Genomic DNA, 17,421 nt, shown 5'->3' with positions numbered 1-17,421 from the left:
AAATACTGTTGTTCCCAGCACCATTTAGACCAACTAATTTTACAACCAACGTACTGTCCGTCAACCCATCCAATCATCATTTAGATTTGCAGCTTCATTCACGTCCACAGCAAACCATCACGCTCTCCATGCACGCCATACATACATACATCGTAATCCAGCACCACCAGTTTCCACTCTGTCCGGCTAAGTCTCAGCCACAGCTTCGTCCTCCACCGGCGTCAGCAGCTTGTACAAATCACCACTGCCACCAACAGTTCATCCATCATATCCATCTTCCTTGTTTTTCGTCTTCTAATTTCTTCACCGTACACAGCATCCAACCAACACCGATCTTCAACATTGAATACACCCACTGAAACACAACAACAACTCCATTTTGTTGTCGTACACAGTGAGTAAATTTGTAGTCTTCGAACCAAAGGTTCCATGCAAAACTACAGCCAACACATAATTCCTCAAATTCATCTCCACTTTTTGTACGCAGTTCAAAACCATGGAAGTTGTTCAGCTCCGTCCAAGCCCTCCATGCAACAATCGTCAGCACCAGCAGGTCGCAGCATCTCCAACTACACAGCACCTTCTTCTCAAACTCAGGCCACGACAACCGCTTCCAGTTAAGCTCAATCACCGAGAAAATACTAAACTTCCACCAATATTATTCTTGGAGATAACGCATCTTCATATTCTCTATTCTAGGCTCGAGTTCCAACTGCCAATTCTCATCTCCCATTCTCATATTGTAACAACTCGAGCTCATGACTATGTCAACCATTCGGCTCCAACATCAGCTTGAGAACATAAAACCCACTGTCCACTTATCAGCCAGCCAAACCCCCATATCGAACTCAGTATACAGTCCGTCTCCATTGCATCACAACTCAAACATTTCTGTGGTTGAGATCTAGCCAAGTAGTCCACTTAAAAAAGACTAAGAATCTTCGCTCCATTTTATTTTACTCCCTGGGCATGAATGAATGTATAGATGCTGGTGGTAATTAAGATTGTAGTCGTCACATTTGTCCCCATCCAGTGGACTGAGTAGTACTCCGAACAGCCGTAACGACGACTCTAGCCAATAACACCATATAGCTTTCCACTTAGCTGTGTGTTCTATGGATGTGAGAATTTGCTCGTAGTTTCTACAAAGCACTAAAATAGTGTTATTAGCCAAAGTATCGAGTCCTAGCTAATATAAATATGGGTATAAAATATAGCATTTACGTGCTTATCAGTGGCTATAATGTTCATGTATCGATTCGAGTGAATCAAACTGATTTTGCTTCAATTGTGTTCTTGTATAAATCCATTAGAATATAGCAATTGAACAACTTTTTAACTAGTTTCATTTGAGTCATTTGAACTAATTATGGTTAAGATGAATAAGGTTGATATGAGAGTAATCATATGGCTAACCTCGGTTACCTATTTGTGAACCAACATGGTGTATACGTTTGGGTACGGTGACATAAACCGAAATGAGGGTACATTTCATTTGTGTGTAACAAGCTAAGTTCGATCTAACGGTTGAAAGATATTATCTTGGTTGAATCAGGTTTTTCATCTAACGGTGATTATTGAATGCTTTGTTACCAAGGTAACTTGGATTGCAAACCCTGATTTGAAAACTATATAAAGGAGAACTCTAGAAACCGTCAAACCTAATCCCCACACCTCATGTGTGCTACTAGTTGCATAACTAGAGTCGATTATCATTTAACCTTAGGTTTCTTCTTGAGATCCTGTAGGTTAACGACTTGAAGACTTCATTGGGATTGTGAAGTCAGACCCAACTATTCTCTTTGTAGTTGCGTGATCTGATCTTGTTGTTTCTATCGTGATTGAGTGCAATTGTAAAATTGGCTTGAGATTTATATCTCCGATATGCAAGATAGAAAAGTAATCACAAATACATTCATCTCTCGTTTGTGATTCCACGATAACTTTTTTCGCTAGTCGATTAAGTTTATTGTGAGGTGATTGATAATACTATGTTGTTCTTCGGGAATATAAGTCCGGATTATCAATTGGTTCTTGTTCACCATGATTTATCAAAAGATGGAACAAAAACTCTTGGGTATTTCAGTGGGAGACAGATTTATTCAATCCTATAGGCTTTTCTGTGTGAGACAGATTTGTTTATCAAGTCTTCGACTTTGGGTCGTAGCAACTCTTAGTTGTGGGTAAGATCAGCTAAGGGAATCAAGTGCGTAGTATCTTGCTGGGATCAGAGACGTAAGGAGCGCAACTGTACCTTGAATCAATGTGAGATTGATTAAGGTTAAACTACAGTCCAGTCCGAAGTTAATTGGTAGTAGGCTAGTGTCTGTAGCGGCTTAATACAATGTGGTATTCAATCTGGACTAGGTCCCGGGGTTTTTCTGCATTTGCGGTTTCCTCGTTAACAAAATTCTGGTGTCTGTGTTATTTCTTTTCCGTATTATATTTTTTTATATAATTGAAATATCACAGGTTGTGCGTTAAGATCAATCAATTAGAATATCCAACCTTTGGTTGTTGATTTACATTGATTGACACTTGAACATTGGTCTTTGTTACCGTTCAAGTAATTCCTCTTATATTCAATCGGGCTCACAAATTTGTATTTGCTGATTGCGGATTGAATTAAGAGTTAGAGATATTAAACTCTTTGACATACTTTATTCTAGATTGAGTCTAACTGTCTAGTTGATTCTCTAGAAAGTGTATTGGAGTAATTCCTCTCAGATTGCCAAACTAATTGTTGGATGTGGTTGTTAGACCCCCGCATTTTCAATAAATATTGGGGAATTTTCAAATGATCCACAACATAAATTTGAATCGAACTAATATTTCTAAGGTCCAATGAACATCCATTGCAAGAAAAGCTTGACTCGAAATTTCTTCTTTGTGATAAATATACTATAAGTCTTACGAAATAGCCCCAAATAGATATAATGGTAAAGCTTGTGAGTAGATGGATCGTTTAGTCTTCACATACCTTGTTGATGAAATTCCCCGAATATCTTCGTCGATCTTCAGTCTTCGAGGGTTATTCAGTGATGTTTGATACTCAACTACCAACTTTTATACCTGGTCCGAGACTTGACAAGGTTTTCTAGAAATCAAGATATAGTTTTGTTCAACTAACAACAAGGTTGATATGGCAAAACTTGTGAGATCGAGCGAACAATGTTCTAACATTTACTCTATCCAATTTTTGATTATTTTATTTTATGTATATTATGTTAGTAATTTCTATGGCAATACATAAAATATTTAAACTTATCGAGAAGTAGTGTTGTAAATTTATATTTTCAGGCCTACATTTCATAGGTATAATTATTATCATGTAAAATAACATATACCTTTTTACTAAGAATAAAAAAAATGTTATGCAAGTATAAAATATTATACATTCAAAATTGTTATTAGTTTTGCTAAATTTATTATAATTATCTAGAAAATTCATTAAGGTATTCGGTTGCAATTGTTAAGCCAAAAAATATATGTGTGCGTTATTTGCATAAAATTCATAACTTGAATTTTGAGGATGACATAGTTCAGTAATTCATCAACATAGCATTCTTTTTTCTTTAAGCATGAGAAAAACAGAAAAACGTACTAAAGAGCTATTACACGTGGGTATTTTGTACCCACAGAGTCATGAAATAGAATTTGGCTAATAAAATATGGGACAGTCTGGTCCCAGACTGAAGTTGAGAGGTTTCCTGCTTGACTTTCGTCTGCCACGTAGTATGCCAGACCGTCTGCTGCTTGATTACCTTCTCTATAATTGTGTTGAATTGTGTGGTGAGGAATTTGTCGCATTCTTTGTTTTATTTCTGTAATCATTTCAGCAACATACCATGGAGCTTCAAGTTCTTTTTTAACAAATCGCATCAGGTTTTCTGAATAACTCTCAAAGATGACTTTTGGCCATTGTCTCTCCATTGATGTCCTTGAAGCTAGCAGTATCGTCCATGTTTCAGCTATTAGCGCCGTAGTGATACCTAGAGGTTGCGCCATATCCATAACAGCTTGAGTCGTCGTATCCCTGCAAATAAAACCTTCTCCCGCCATTCCCGGATGTCCTCTAACAGCCCCATCCGTGTTGATCTTTATCCAATCCGGATCTGGTTTGGTCCATCCCGCTAATATCGTTGTTGTTTCTACGGTATTTGTTGGGATGCTTTGGATGGTGTATCCCCAAGTAAAATTGGGGGTAAAACTTTTTTTGCCCATTCGAACTCATGTTATTGTTGCAGGGTAAGTGCACATAGCATTGGGTATAGCAAAGTTCCATATAATTACCCATATATTACCATCAATTATGACACATCAATTATCTATCTTCCGATAGAGATACTAACAAGAGCAGAATCGTTGTGATTGCACGTGATTATGCGGGGAGCCTTAATGGATGCAAGTCCAAGTTCATCAATCACATGCTGAGCAGATCGAGAGTTTAGCAGTACTTTGGGGTATGAGATAGTACTTTGGGCTAGAGAAAAGAATTTTCAACAAATTCATTTGGCAATTGATAGTCCAAGAGGAATATATTTCTTTAATTATGAATGGCGCAAGGATCTCTTGGTATAAATCCAACATCAAAAATGAAACCAAAATATCTTCCAACAATTTCCAAGATCGAAAAGTTATCCATACGTTCTTGTCAAGTTTACAAGAAAGTACGAGATTTCAAGGGATTGGAATACAAGATCAGCCAAATATTATTAAATCTACAATATTAAAGAACAACTTATTATACAGATCGATCTCAGTTATCGTACATGGAAAAAATATTAGATAAAATGAATGGATAAAAAAAGATTAAATTACTAAAGAGCAAGGATCCCCTCGTACTCTTAAATTCACACTATCTCATATTTTGTAGGATATTTTTCTTAATAAAACTCGAACGGTAGCGTATTGTAATCTTAAATTTTGAGACAAAGCTCTATATACCCATAAAAATGAGCACATTCTGATATACCTAAATAACCTCACCATCTAACAACCTTAATTTTAACGATTGAAAATTCGTTGATTTTCGATGGTAGATTTTCAAAACAGTAAATGGTGGAGTTATACGTTTCGAAACATGCTCATTTTGTATGGATATCTAGAGCATCGTAAGACAAATAAATCCTCAAAATATTAATTTATTGTTTCGTTTTATAAAAAAATAATTAGTCCAAAATGTGAGAGTGTGTGAATATTACTTTCAAATACGTTATCGTCTGGTTTTGTAAAAAAAAAAATTAGTCCAAAATATGAGAGTGTGTGAAAATAAAAGTGCGACCTCCCTCATACTTAAAAACATACTTAACCACACAAAAAGAACTAAAAATACTAAATACATAAAATTGCTGGCTATGGGGTTCGAACCCATGCGCACTTAAGTGCAGAAGATCTTAAGTCTTCCCCCTTAACCACTCGGGCAAACCAGCCATGTGACAACCTCCAATACTTATATGATCCAGATAAGAGTACAATTTCCCTCTCGCTACAACTTTCGCCTGCATTTAGGAAAATAAAAATATGATAGTTTAAAATACAATCGTCACACAAAATCTGATTTTTTTTTTCTTCTAAATAATGCCTAATCTTATATTTCTGGTAATTAAAATTCCAGAAATTCCATTGGAATCCGTTAATACCATTGGAGCTGCCCGTGCGGGAAAAGTGTTCGCTTATGATATTAGGAGGAATCAAAATAGACACCGTGTGTTCAGAAACTCATGGTGATCTTGCATCGTAATCGTCATCTACGAGGATCAATGGTTTCTGCTATATTTTTAATCTAGCCCACATCGGGTAGCAGTAGCTCCAAAAATCATGCAGAGAAAATTTGAATGCCAAGCTGGTTACTCGTTACATTTGTGGGGACCTAGCTAGTTATTTCCTCCGTTTTAAAAAAAAAATATCACTTTTTCATTTTTTAATTTAAAAATAGATCAAACTGAAAAATAATAATATCGTCTTTAGAAAAAGGAGATAGTATAATTCTCATATCCAATCTACATGCACGGCTGGACTCTCGAACTTATTGCGTACTTGACAACACAAATTTGTATTTACTCATAAATCTACATTTGTGTGGTGATTTGATATCTGCAAACCGAAATCGGTAATTGTTGATAACACAATTAAGAAAGAACCAAGAAATGATATTTCTAGAGACCAACCTGTTTTTGGTGTTGTTTGTTAGGGTCTTAAAGCTTTTTGTATTGTACTTCTTCTGTGATGAATGCTCTTATACACTTCAATTTTTCTACCAATAAAAATACGTCCTTCGATTCAATTTTTGTACATTAACCTTGTTTTGAGTTTGGAGGTTATTTTCTAAAAAAATATTTTTTTGATAAGTCACATAAAATTTCATTCATGATAAGATAGAGATTACATGGATTTCAAGAAAATCAAGATCAAAAATAGAAATACAATTAAAATGTACTAACAAAGAGTAATTCGCGAAGAGAAATAACGAACTACCAACAAGAGTACCAAGCAATCCGAAGATTGAAAAAATGGATTTGGGATTATAATCCAACCAATTTGATAGGGTTTTTTCTTCTTGAAAAAAGAGATCTTCTCATAAAAATAGGAGAGTAATATGCCCAAAGTCTTGAATCTTGATCGCCACACTTGACCTTACACCCAAAATCTCCATTAAAATCACAAGAAAACTACGTGAGAGCGCATAAAGAATCTCCTTAAAGGAGAAGACATAAACAAAAAGAGCAAAACACCCACAAGAACACCATAAAAATCTCCTAAAAACAATGGAGATGCAAAAAAAATAATTAAACAAATCTAACCTAATTAAACAACTAGAGATCTAAGAAAACAAGAAACCTACTCAGATATAGCCCAAAATGGACTAGATATGAGTAGCAAGAGTAAAGTTTCATTGTGGTGAGGGTTTTTCTAGGTTGTCAGAAGGAACTAGGGATGAGAGAGAAAGCGAAATAAAATGAACTAGGGATGTGAGAGAAGGCGAAATAGAATTTTTTAGGATTAAGGAACAAAAAGCTTTTTTTTTTTTTTTAAGGTTTGGAGGTTATTCTGGTTTGTTGCAAATTGCACTCATTTTTTGTCAGATTGTTGTGTTTAGCGAATAATGCTGCTTTCACCTGGTCAGGTGAACGTTCCCGACACAAAAAACACATACTACAAGAACAAGGAAAGTCGGAAAGATTGAATGGTCGTTTTCTTATGGTTATTTTTGGTTCGGTTCAAATAAGTCAAACGGGAAACATATGGAATGAGTACAATAGCTGAAGTTTAACGGTTCGTTTGGATTGCCGAAAGCCCAATACACCTGACTCTGATATGATTTGTAGGGACTGGGTCAGATAGCTGACTATTCTTTTATAGTTTTCCATTACCAAGGAAAATGAAATCAAATATGTTACTCTTGCCCTCCATCACGATGAAAAAAAATCAACCATTTGGAAATTAAAATGCATAGTTATTACTTAAAAATCAGGGGTGAGTAACAGATAGGTGGATTCGAATTTGGCATTACATACGTCCAATCCATTAATATTGAGTTTGGCCCGCGTCTAGTTCATTACCTGGATGATTTGATATCCGCCGGTGAATGGAAGAACGGATTGAATGCGGGTGGATTGACGAATTTTGTGAGAACATGATATCTGCAAAGAAGATGTTCCTTGCACCTTAGTTTTTCCAAAGAAAACGCGAAATTGCAATTCATATGTTCAGTAACTATAACACAGGCGAAGTTAATGACAAACTCTTCCTTAGATTACACTGATCCAAACCATATGGTAGCAATTTCTGAGAAAGGATTTACCAGGGAATTACTTTAATTCTTGTATAATTAGCTTAGTTTTATGTATTCAACAACAAAACTGTATATGTGAAGATATTTAGGCTTAAGACACGAAGTACGAAGAAATTTGAAATAAGGGATAATATTGAGACGGAAATTATATATGTATATATAACCTACCAACTTCTCATAATAACCTTCATATATATATTATCTTTAGAATCAGGTATCCAACGGATGGGTGATTTACACCAGCGTTCTATCGGTGAAAGATGCGGATTTCACAAATCCATCCATGTCCAGTCTACTGAAAAGTAGATCGGGTGTCCACTCGTCAAATTGCATATTGGATCGAGTGAAATCCGCGAATTCGAGTGTTATTCTCATCCCTGCTTAAAACACATAAACCGTGTAACCCAAAAATATGAATAATATCTGCCTTGTGCCCTGAAATTTATATTATATTTCAAAAGTTCCAATTATGCCATGTTCTTATTGTTAGGACGAAGGAAAGTTGTGGAACTCATGTATTAATATTAGCATGACATCCATATAGGTCAAGAAGGTTATTGAATTATTTAATAAACTATCTTCTCCCCTAATTTTTATTTATTTCCTCTTCGTTGTGTCTTCTTACCCTGATAATCCTTTAATTTCACTTCATTTATTCTAATAAAATATTCTCATCCAAAATTTGAGTTGTTCCATGTAACTCTTAAATTTCTTCATGATATAAATTCACAGTTTTCCTAACATCTCCATTAATCACATAACTAAACATATATCGCATGATCTAAAATTGACTTGATGATTCGAAACATGCATGTGTCATCATATTTAATTTTCCCACATCCCACTATATGTATTTTATGGACTGCAAGTTGTTACCATGACCTAGAATATATTTACAATGGCCAGAAACCTGCTTTGTTATCCTAATGATCTTAGGCAAACCATAATGAGTGACTCAATTCCCCGATGATCCGAATTTTACATAAAAATGAAAATATGTTGTTCTGAACCAAAGCTAATTACTGCAATGTTAAATCCATCATATGACCATAAAATTGGTATTGTGATCCCAAATTTCACATAAAAGTGTCATGTTGAAAAAAAATATGACATATACCAAAAACATTCGCTCAGTGACTCGAGTTTGACCTCGAAATTTGTTGTGTCTCCCAAGTTTTCATATGTGATTGATAACTAAACTATGACTTCTAATACGAAAATGGGACCTAAAATTTTTCATGGGACACAAATTTCTAAGTGATTAACATAACCTAGAAATCTCCCTGCGATATAAATTTCTTTAATTGCCTTTAATCTATCTTCAAGCATTTTTTTCCTAGTAACCCAAAATTAGGGTTGCACAGAAACTAACCCAGGCCGAGATAACCATCCGTTAACGAAAAAACCAGAACTGATCCGAGTTGAACTTTGGAAACTAGGTTGTCTCACACTAGATTTTGCTAGTATTATAAAGATAAGCAGACACTGTTGTTTCATATTTCGGTGCTATCGGTAGTTGTTTTCGATGGCATGAGCTCTTTCATTTATGCAAGCATCAAATTGTCAATTTCTCCATGTAATTCAAGATATGAATATACATTTGAACTAAGAGAACTCATGTAATTCTGCTGGGAATAACCATGAATTAATTCAGTAGTTCAAACAATAAATGTGTAACCGGTAGAAGAAATTCAAATATTGAAAGTTAACGTTGCTAATGGTATTGAGGAGTTCACTTGTTAGTGAGCCTCTAAGTTGTTGATGATGAGATCACTTGCTGGTGAGGCTCTCACTTGATTAATGATGTTCATCATGAATATCATAAGATGGTAATATTTTGAATTTATATGGCTCAGCTGAGACTAGATATGAATATGTTTGATAACAGACTTCAGTTAAGTCTAGAAAATGTATACTACAAATAAAATAGATGGGATTCTAAATATAAAATAAGTATTGCTCAATGAGATTCTAAATATTGATGCAAATATATTTTTTTATATATAATGATTTCAAAAAAATAAATTGTGTAACTACTGCAACTTGAGACAAGTTCAATGTTGCTATATACTAGTGGATATTCATATATGAGTTTGATATTTGTTCGAGAACAAGAGTATGTCTTGAATGTATATTGTGTATCGTCAGTAAACATCTGGGAGGAGTTGCAACCAACACCAGTGTCATTTCGAGGACAATGTTATTATGTATTAGTGGTCATTCCATCCAGGAACTGTCCAATCAATGTAGATTCGATACACATGTGAGTACATTATAAATGCTAAAATACTCTATAAATAAATTAAATATGTATATATAATAACTGAGAGTTCATCCGGGTGAATCCCTATCAAATATTCGCATATATATATGCAGACATGCCTTAAGGATCAGTAAAAAAATCACATGGCTATGGATAGATCCTATAAGAATATACTATGTATTTCTGATATGGGTCCAGATGCGATTTTACAATATTCGTCTTTGTCAAAAATCCACCATAAAAAATATATATAATATAAAACTAAGCCCTAATTCATAAACATATTCTTCTATTCTCCCACACTAGCGGTAACATATCCACCAACATCTACCACCTCCAGGACCAATTCACCAAGAACAACCCCACCACTACCGACACTTTCTTCTTCTTATTTTCATGATTTATATGATTAATAAGATTCATTAAAATAATTGATAATGTTTGAAAAAATTTGATCTTTAATTTGGGTTTGGATATATCTTTTGTTTTGGATTTGGGTTTTGGTTATTGTTTTTTCTAATTCCTGTTGTAAAATTTTATTTGGTTCTTCAACTGATTGATCACCAACAGGAATGTAACTGCAATTATTTTTTATGTATATTCGAGTGAAGTTACATATGAGCCATATAAATGGGTTTGTGATTAACAGATCTATGTATATAATCTTAAGAAAGAGATGAAATGAAAAACAATTATGTTTAAGAAAAAAATTATTCATAGATTTTTTGCCAGTTGAAACCGATGAAAAATCCTTTGCAGCTGAACTGAAGCCAATGCAGTTGGCTGACGGTTTTGAAAATGAAAAATCGGCATATTGCAGTTCAATGAATGGTTTTTCTTGGAAACCAAATCGACCGAATGATGTGCAACCATACCTAAAAATATGCCCCGTGAACCAAAAACCTATGTGACATGAAGCATATAACAGTGACTACCATTGATGTCCGAAAATTTGTAAGTAATACTAATATGTGATATGAATTAAAAAAAAAATCTATCTATTTATCTATCTTTCTACACATCTACATATTTGATCCAAAGTTTATATCATGAATTGAAACATCACCTTTACCAAAAATATGATAACTTTCTTGTCATTCAAATTAAATATTATAAGATCGATTATCTTACATATTTTCACTCAAGGATACAAACACATCGTATCCCTATTCTATCTTTCCTCACATAAGTTGTTCCATTTGTAAGGGAATTTTGAATCAGGGGTCATGCGACATACTTTTGATCTGAGACAATTTAATTTAAGTTATTTCCTATAAAAAAACATTAGCATCTTACCACTTATTTTCCGAAACACATAAAGATAAAGAAAAATAATGTCAGTGTCAGAATATAAATTTATGATACACAAAAAAGAGAAAAAAATTAATTTTTCAGATCTTCACGGTTATGTAGTATTCAAATTAGTATGAAATCTACGAAAGATTATGACATACAAATTAAGGCGCGTCACAACCTTGTAATTACTCCTAAACACCAAGTTGATAGGTTTCTCCGCTCTCAAAACCCCTAGTGATACCCGGTTGCTCATTTCAGAACCTATTTAAGGTCATCATAAGTGTGTAAGGTGCAATTATCGAGCATTCTTGAAGAGTACTTTCCTTTTTATTCGTTCATACATCCTTCTTGGTAAGATTGATCTATCTCCCTTTCCATTTATAACTTTCAAGCTAGGCCAGGTTTGCTACTCCATGACACACAGAAAAAAAACAGTCTCATGCTTGCTTGCTCTAGTATCCCATAGTGTTTATTTTTATTAACCTTTAGTACTTAATCGTTATGTTATAATTTAGGTTTCTCAATCGAACCATGAAGAATATTTCCCTAGTGTATTCAACAACCAGAAAATGTTGGCCATATTTATTTATTTTTGGCAAATGAGTGATTCATTAAAAGACTAACTTGAGGTGTTAAAAACCTGTGGTACAAAAATAGTAGAGCCATCTAATGTGGGAATATTGTGTTCTTTCCTAGCATTAGATTTATTTACTGAAAGGTTGAAAAAAAATACAAGAATGGGAAGTACTATCTCAACTAAAAAGTTTTTCCTTCTTAGCTAGAATGTCTGCAACCATATTACCAATTATCGGAATGTTGGTTTTATTAGTCGGCAGATCTGTCACTGCGTATTTTGGTTTCTTACAGAGTCCTATCAAAAACCTGACATTCAAACTTCAAAGATTCCTTACCTTTTATTTTTTGCAACATCTTTTGGCCCTTGTTAATCGTTACTTAAATGTTATTTCAGGCGTATATAGATATATTGTCGACTATCTGGAATGGCATTACCTATTCAACCTAACATGAGTCATCCTCTTTCCGCCCTCGTGGTTGATGATTCTCAAATGACCCGAAAGATTCATTGCCATCTATTGCAGTCCTTCGGGGTGCAAGCCCGCGAAGCAGAGAACGGGTTGGAAGCAGTGCAACTCTTGGAATCAGGGATGAAATTTGATGTAATCCTCATGGATTATGAGATGGCTATCATGAATGGGGCTGAGGTAAGCGACAAAAGATTATCCATCTAATAGAGGTTTATTTAGCTTCTAAGTTCCTTCTCTAATTTATTTTTTTTTCTATTTAAACCATTCAATTTGCAATTGTCTTCCAAAACTATAAAAATCTAAACCATGTGTTTTATTATAATAATTCTGCTTCATTTTTTGTATTTTTTTTTGTTTTTTAATTTTAGGTAACACGATCGACACGTGATATGGGAGGTACAAGCATCATCTTAGGAGTCTCCGCAGTACTGGATAATGTAGCTCGCGAAGAGTTCATAAATTCGGGTTTAGATGACCTTTCTGATAAGCCTCTGACTCGTTCCGATCTCATTTGGTGGGTTACCATCTAAAGAGACAGGGAACTCACTTCAACATTTGCTCAATAATCGAGCCTTGCCCCATGCATTCCAATGTTTGTAATAACGAGTCTATGATCAGTGAGAATCAGTTAGGAATCTTCATCAGTATGCAAAGAAAAGTGAAAATAAGTGTCAAACATATTTACTCTTCACTATTAATAATATTAATTTAGTTGAACTTAATTAGTTTCTCTCACGTCTTTTATTTATTTTTATTTTTATTTAACAAGCCTCGTCAAGAGGCATCAAGAAAGAGTCTTGGGTTGTTTTTTTTTCCTTTCAGTGCCATCCGATGTTTTTACTGCTATTCAGGATTGGCAATTGAAATCTTGTCCTTTTATTTCTATGGTATGGAATTTTATTCATGTCTTCATAATTTGGAGTGTTTGTATCGAAAGGAATGTATTATAAAGTCATTAATGACGCGGTTGTGATAATCTACTGTTTATATTATTGGTCTTTGAGCGATAAGAGCTTTGAGTCTGTATCCCATGCTGAGGTCATGAGAAATTGGGAAAATGTATGTTTTGATTATGTTTAGCTGTTGTGTAGTGTGTCATAAGCCTCTTATACCTTTTTTTTTTATCAATAAATATTCTTTTTGCCGATCAGAAAAAATAGAGGCACCAAGAGTTATGAGAATGACACAACTAGGAGACACATTTTTTCCTTTTTGAATCAAAATAAAAAAAATAATGAACTTAAGTTATTATATACCGTAATATATAAGGGAAGAAACTAGAAAGTATGTTTACGAAAAAAAAGTTCAAAAATGTGAACCGGTGAAATAACTAATCGGTGGAGTAACTGGAGTTATATGGTTAATCTTGCAACTAGATTTTCCTGTCTTTGAATTGTGTTGGGAGACTTGAGTTTTATTGTTAGAGCACTGCTCGGTCGAACTTGCAAGCATTGCTATCTCAAGCTTGTTTGTCAAGTTTAGTTACCAAAAATATAAGTCTTGCTTTCTAGTCTACTTATAGCAAAGTCTTGGATTAGGATAGAAAGTGTAGTTAAGCATTAGACTTGAGGTTCAAATTCCGGGACTTTACTGAGTTTGGTGGTATGCGTACCCGTTCGCATACGGCGAACCCAAACTTAATCCGGCCACTAAGGTATGCATACCCGTTTGCATACTTGAGTGGCTAATGTTCTAAAATCGGTTTGTTCGTGAATTAATACATTTATATAACAAGGAATGCAATCTTTTGCAAACCGTGGCTATAATGTTCATGACTTGATTCGAGTGAATCAAAATCGATTTTGCTTCATTGTGTCTTGTGTACTTTTATGAGAATATAAACAATTGAACAACTCTAGAACTTGTTTCTTTTGAGTCATTTGAACTAGTTATGGTTAAGATGAATGAGGTTGATATGAAAGTATTCATATGGATAACTTCGTTTAACTATTGTTGAGCTAACAAAGTGTACACGTTTAGGTACGGCTACTTATATCTAAATGAAGTCACTTTTCATTTGTGTGTAACAAGCTAAGTTCGATCTAACGGTTGAAAGATATTAGATTTAGCGTAATCAGGTTTTCATTTAACGGTGAATATTGAATGCTTTGTTACCAAGGTAACATTGATTGCAAGCCCTGATTTGAAGACTATATAAAAGAGAACTCTAGCAACTGGGAAACCTAATCCCCACACCTCCTGTGTGATACTAGTTGCGACTAGAGTCGATTCTCCTTTAACCTTAGGTTTTTCCAAAACCCTGTAGGTTAACGACTTAAATACTTCATTGGGATTGTGAATCCAGACCCAACTATTTTCTCTGTAGTTGCATGTTCTGATCTTGTTGTTTTCTATCGTGATTGAGTACTATCTTCTCTAAGATTTGCCCGAGATTTAATCTCCGATAGGCAAGATAAAAAGTAGTCACAAACATCTTCGTCTCATCGTTTGTGATTCCACAATATCTTGTTTCGCTACCATACGATTAAGATTATTGTGTGGTGATTGATATTTCTAGGCTGTTCTTCGGGGAATATAAGTCTGGTATATCAATTGGTTCATGTTCACCTTGTTTTATCAAAAGATGGAACAAAAAATCATAGGTTTATCTGTGGGAGACAGATTTATCTATTCAATAGACTTTTCTGTGTGAGACAGATTGGTTTATCAAGTCTTCGACTTTGGGTCGTAGAAACTCTTAGTTATGGGTGAGATCAACTAAGGGAATCAAGTGTGTGGATTCCTGCTAGGATTCAGAGACGTAAGGAGCGAAACTGTACCTTGATCAATGTGAGATTGGTGAGGGCTCAACTACATTCCAGTCCGAAGTTAACTTGGAGTAGGATAGTGTCTGTAGCAGCTTAATACAGTGTGGTGTTCAAATCTGTACTAGTTCCCGAGGTTTTTCTGTATTTGCGGTTTCCTCGTTAACAAATCTTCTGTTGTCTGTGTTATTTCTTTTTCGCATTATATTTGTTTATATAATTAAATATCGCAGGTTGTGCATAAGTTCAATCAATTGTGAATCCAAACTTTGGTTGTTGATTAAATTGATTGACACTTGGATATTGGTTTTTGATATCGTCCAAGTTATTTCTTATATTCAATCGGGCTCACAAGTTCCTATTTGTTTGATTGCAGATTGAATTGAGAGATTGAGATATAAGTCTTAAATATACTTTTCTTAAGATTGAGTCTGACTGTCTAGTTGATTCCCTTGAAAGTATATTGGAGTTAGTCCATACAGATTGCTAAGAGAAATATTGGGTGTGGTTGTTAGACCCCCGCTTTTTCAATTTGTATCAGAGCAGGCAAACACGTTTAAGACCTTATAAGTCTGTGCTTGTAGCAATCTGACTCTATGGATAGTAAAGTCTCAATGAACGCTTCACCAGGATTTAACTCTGATCTTAGGCTAACCCCTATGGGCTAGATATGTAGCAGCTATATTGGTCATCCACGTCATCTAAGGCAACCTCCTAAGTCATATGGGATAGATATCTAGCAGCTAGATTGGTCATCCACGTCATCTGGGACCACTATAGAACGCTTTTTGGTTCATCGCTGAGCGCTGTTTGGTTCAGCGTTTTAAATCTCAGCCGTTAGATCATAAAATTTATCTCCCAGCGCTGAACCGTTCAACGTTAAAAACACTTTTTGAGCGTTGAACCATTCAGCGTTTCAATCTCGCTGCTAATTGAACTGCGATCACTTGCTAGGATAGAGAACTATCCAATACTAGTGTTAACTTTTTTCCCACACTTTTTTCATGATTTGCAACACTTTTTGGACAATATAGCAGTTCAATCTAGCCCATAGGGGTTAGCCTTAGAGAAAGTTCTGAAGAGCTGGTTATTCTCCAGAAGAAGTTGGATGAACAAATGCGGATCAATTCTGATATTATTGCAGAAATTGCAAAGTATAAGGATTTGAAGTCTGTCAAAGTACCTTCAATAGAGTTGAATAACTCCTCTAATTCTTCTTTGAAGGATTTTCGCAAGTCATGGGATAAACGAGGTTTAGGCGTCGTAAAACCTGATAGGACTCAGAACCACTCAGATGAGATTAAATATGTTGGTCCATGTATGTTCTATGATTCTCACAATCATTTTGAACATACATGTACATCCTTCAAGGAAAGTTTAAAGGTTGCTCGTAATCTTCATAAGAAAGTCGAACAGTTGTTTACTTCTCTAAAAAGATGTAAAAATTTGACAAGAAATCCCAAACGGGATAGTAGTGTTAGTATGGGAGCTTTTGCTCTAAAATCAACATCACCCTTTCAATGGTTTCTTGACAGTGGATTTAGCCGAGATCTTTCGTGGTTTGTGAATTCAAGCGACTTTGAAGGAGGTCCGATAACATTCGGAGATGGGAGTTGTTGATACATAAGCAAGAAGGGGACGATCAAACTTCCCGGTATTCCTGAAACCCATGATGTAGTATACGCTAAAGGTATGACTGCAAATCTTCTTTCTGTTAGTCAAATTTGTGACAAAGGCCATAAAGTTGTCTTCAATGCGAATGGATGTGACATTGTAAACAAATCTGGAAAAGTAATTTTTCAGGGAAATCGTGGCAAAAATAATTGTTATCTTCTTGATACTCAGTTTAGTAATTATTGCAATTTAACTAAGGTGGAATCTACACATCTTTGGCATGAGCGTTTTGGTCACATCAATTATCGCCTTCTAACCAAGATCATTAAAAAAGAGCTTGTTATAGGCGTTCCCAAAATCAATGAAAATATTGATGGTGTATGTGGTGCCTGTCAAAAGGGTAAACAAACGAAAGTTCCACAAAAATCATATCGAGACATTCTCACTAAATCTCCACTTGATTTAATTCATAAGGATCTCTTCGGTCCTATTCAACAACCTACGGTTGCTGGGAAGAAGTATTTAGTTATGGTAGATGATTACACCAGATTCACTTGGGTGGCATTTTTAGCTCATAAGAATGAACCCTTGGTGAATTCAAGATTATTGTTAATAGAATCCAGAATGAACAAGGTCGCAAGC

At 34.9% G+C, this 17,421-nt stretch overlaps 1 protein-coding gene and 1 non-coding gene across 2 annotated transcripts; one reads left to right on the top strand and one right to left on the bottom strand.

Moving 5' to 3' along the window:
• Positions 1–5,349: 5,349 nt before the first annotated feature.
• TRNAL-UAA lies at positions 5,350–5,432 on the bottom strand. The gene has a single exon. It is a non-coding gene; the product is annotated as a tRNA-Leu (tRNA).
• A 6,228-nt stretch (positions 5,433–11,660) lies between these two features.
• On the top strand, positions 11,661–13,039 carry LOC113345386 (two-component response regulator 24-like). The gene is made up of 3 exons (XM_026589166.1): positions 11,661–11,705; positions 12,325–12,577; positions 12,769–13,039. The coding sequence occupies exons 2-3, from the start codon at positions 12,356–12,358 to the stop codon at positions 12,928–12,930; spliced, it is 384 nt and encodes a 127-aa protein (XP_026444951.1). The 5' UTR covers positions 11,661–11,705; positions 12,325–12,355; the 3' UTR covers positions 12,931–13,039.
• The last annotated feature ends 4,382 nt before the right edge of the window (positions 13,040–17,421 follow it).

The sequence above is a fragment of the Papaver somniferum genome, unplaced genomic scaffold (genome assembly GCF_003573695.1).
Source record: "Papaver somniferum cultivar HN1 unplaced genomic scaffold, ASM357369v1 unplaced-scaffold_81, whole genome shotgun sequence".
Taxonomy (NCBI): domain Eukaryota; kingdom Viridiplantae; phylum Streptophyta; class Magnoliopsida; order Ranunculales; family Papaveraceae; genus Papaver; species Papaver somniferum.
Note: the sequence above shows the minus strand (reverse complement) of the source record. Positions and strands in the feature narration are given on the sequence as shown.

Coding starts and splice junctions, on each gene's coding strand:
- LOC113345386 (XM_026589166.1), top strand. CDS start 12,356: ATGGCATTACCTATTCAACCTAACATGAGTCATCCTCTTTCCGCCCTC. Junction 12,578..12,768: donor CTATCATGAATGGGGCTGAG/GTAAGCGACAAA, acceptor TTTTAATTTTAG/GTAACACGATCGACACGTGA.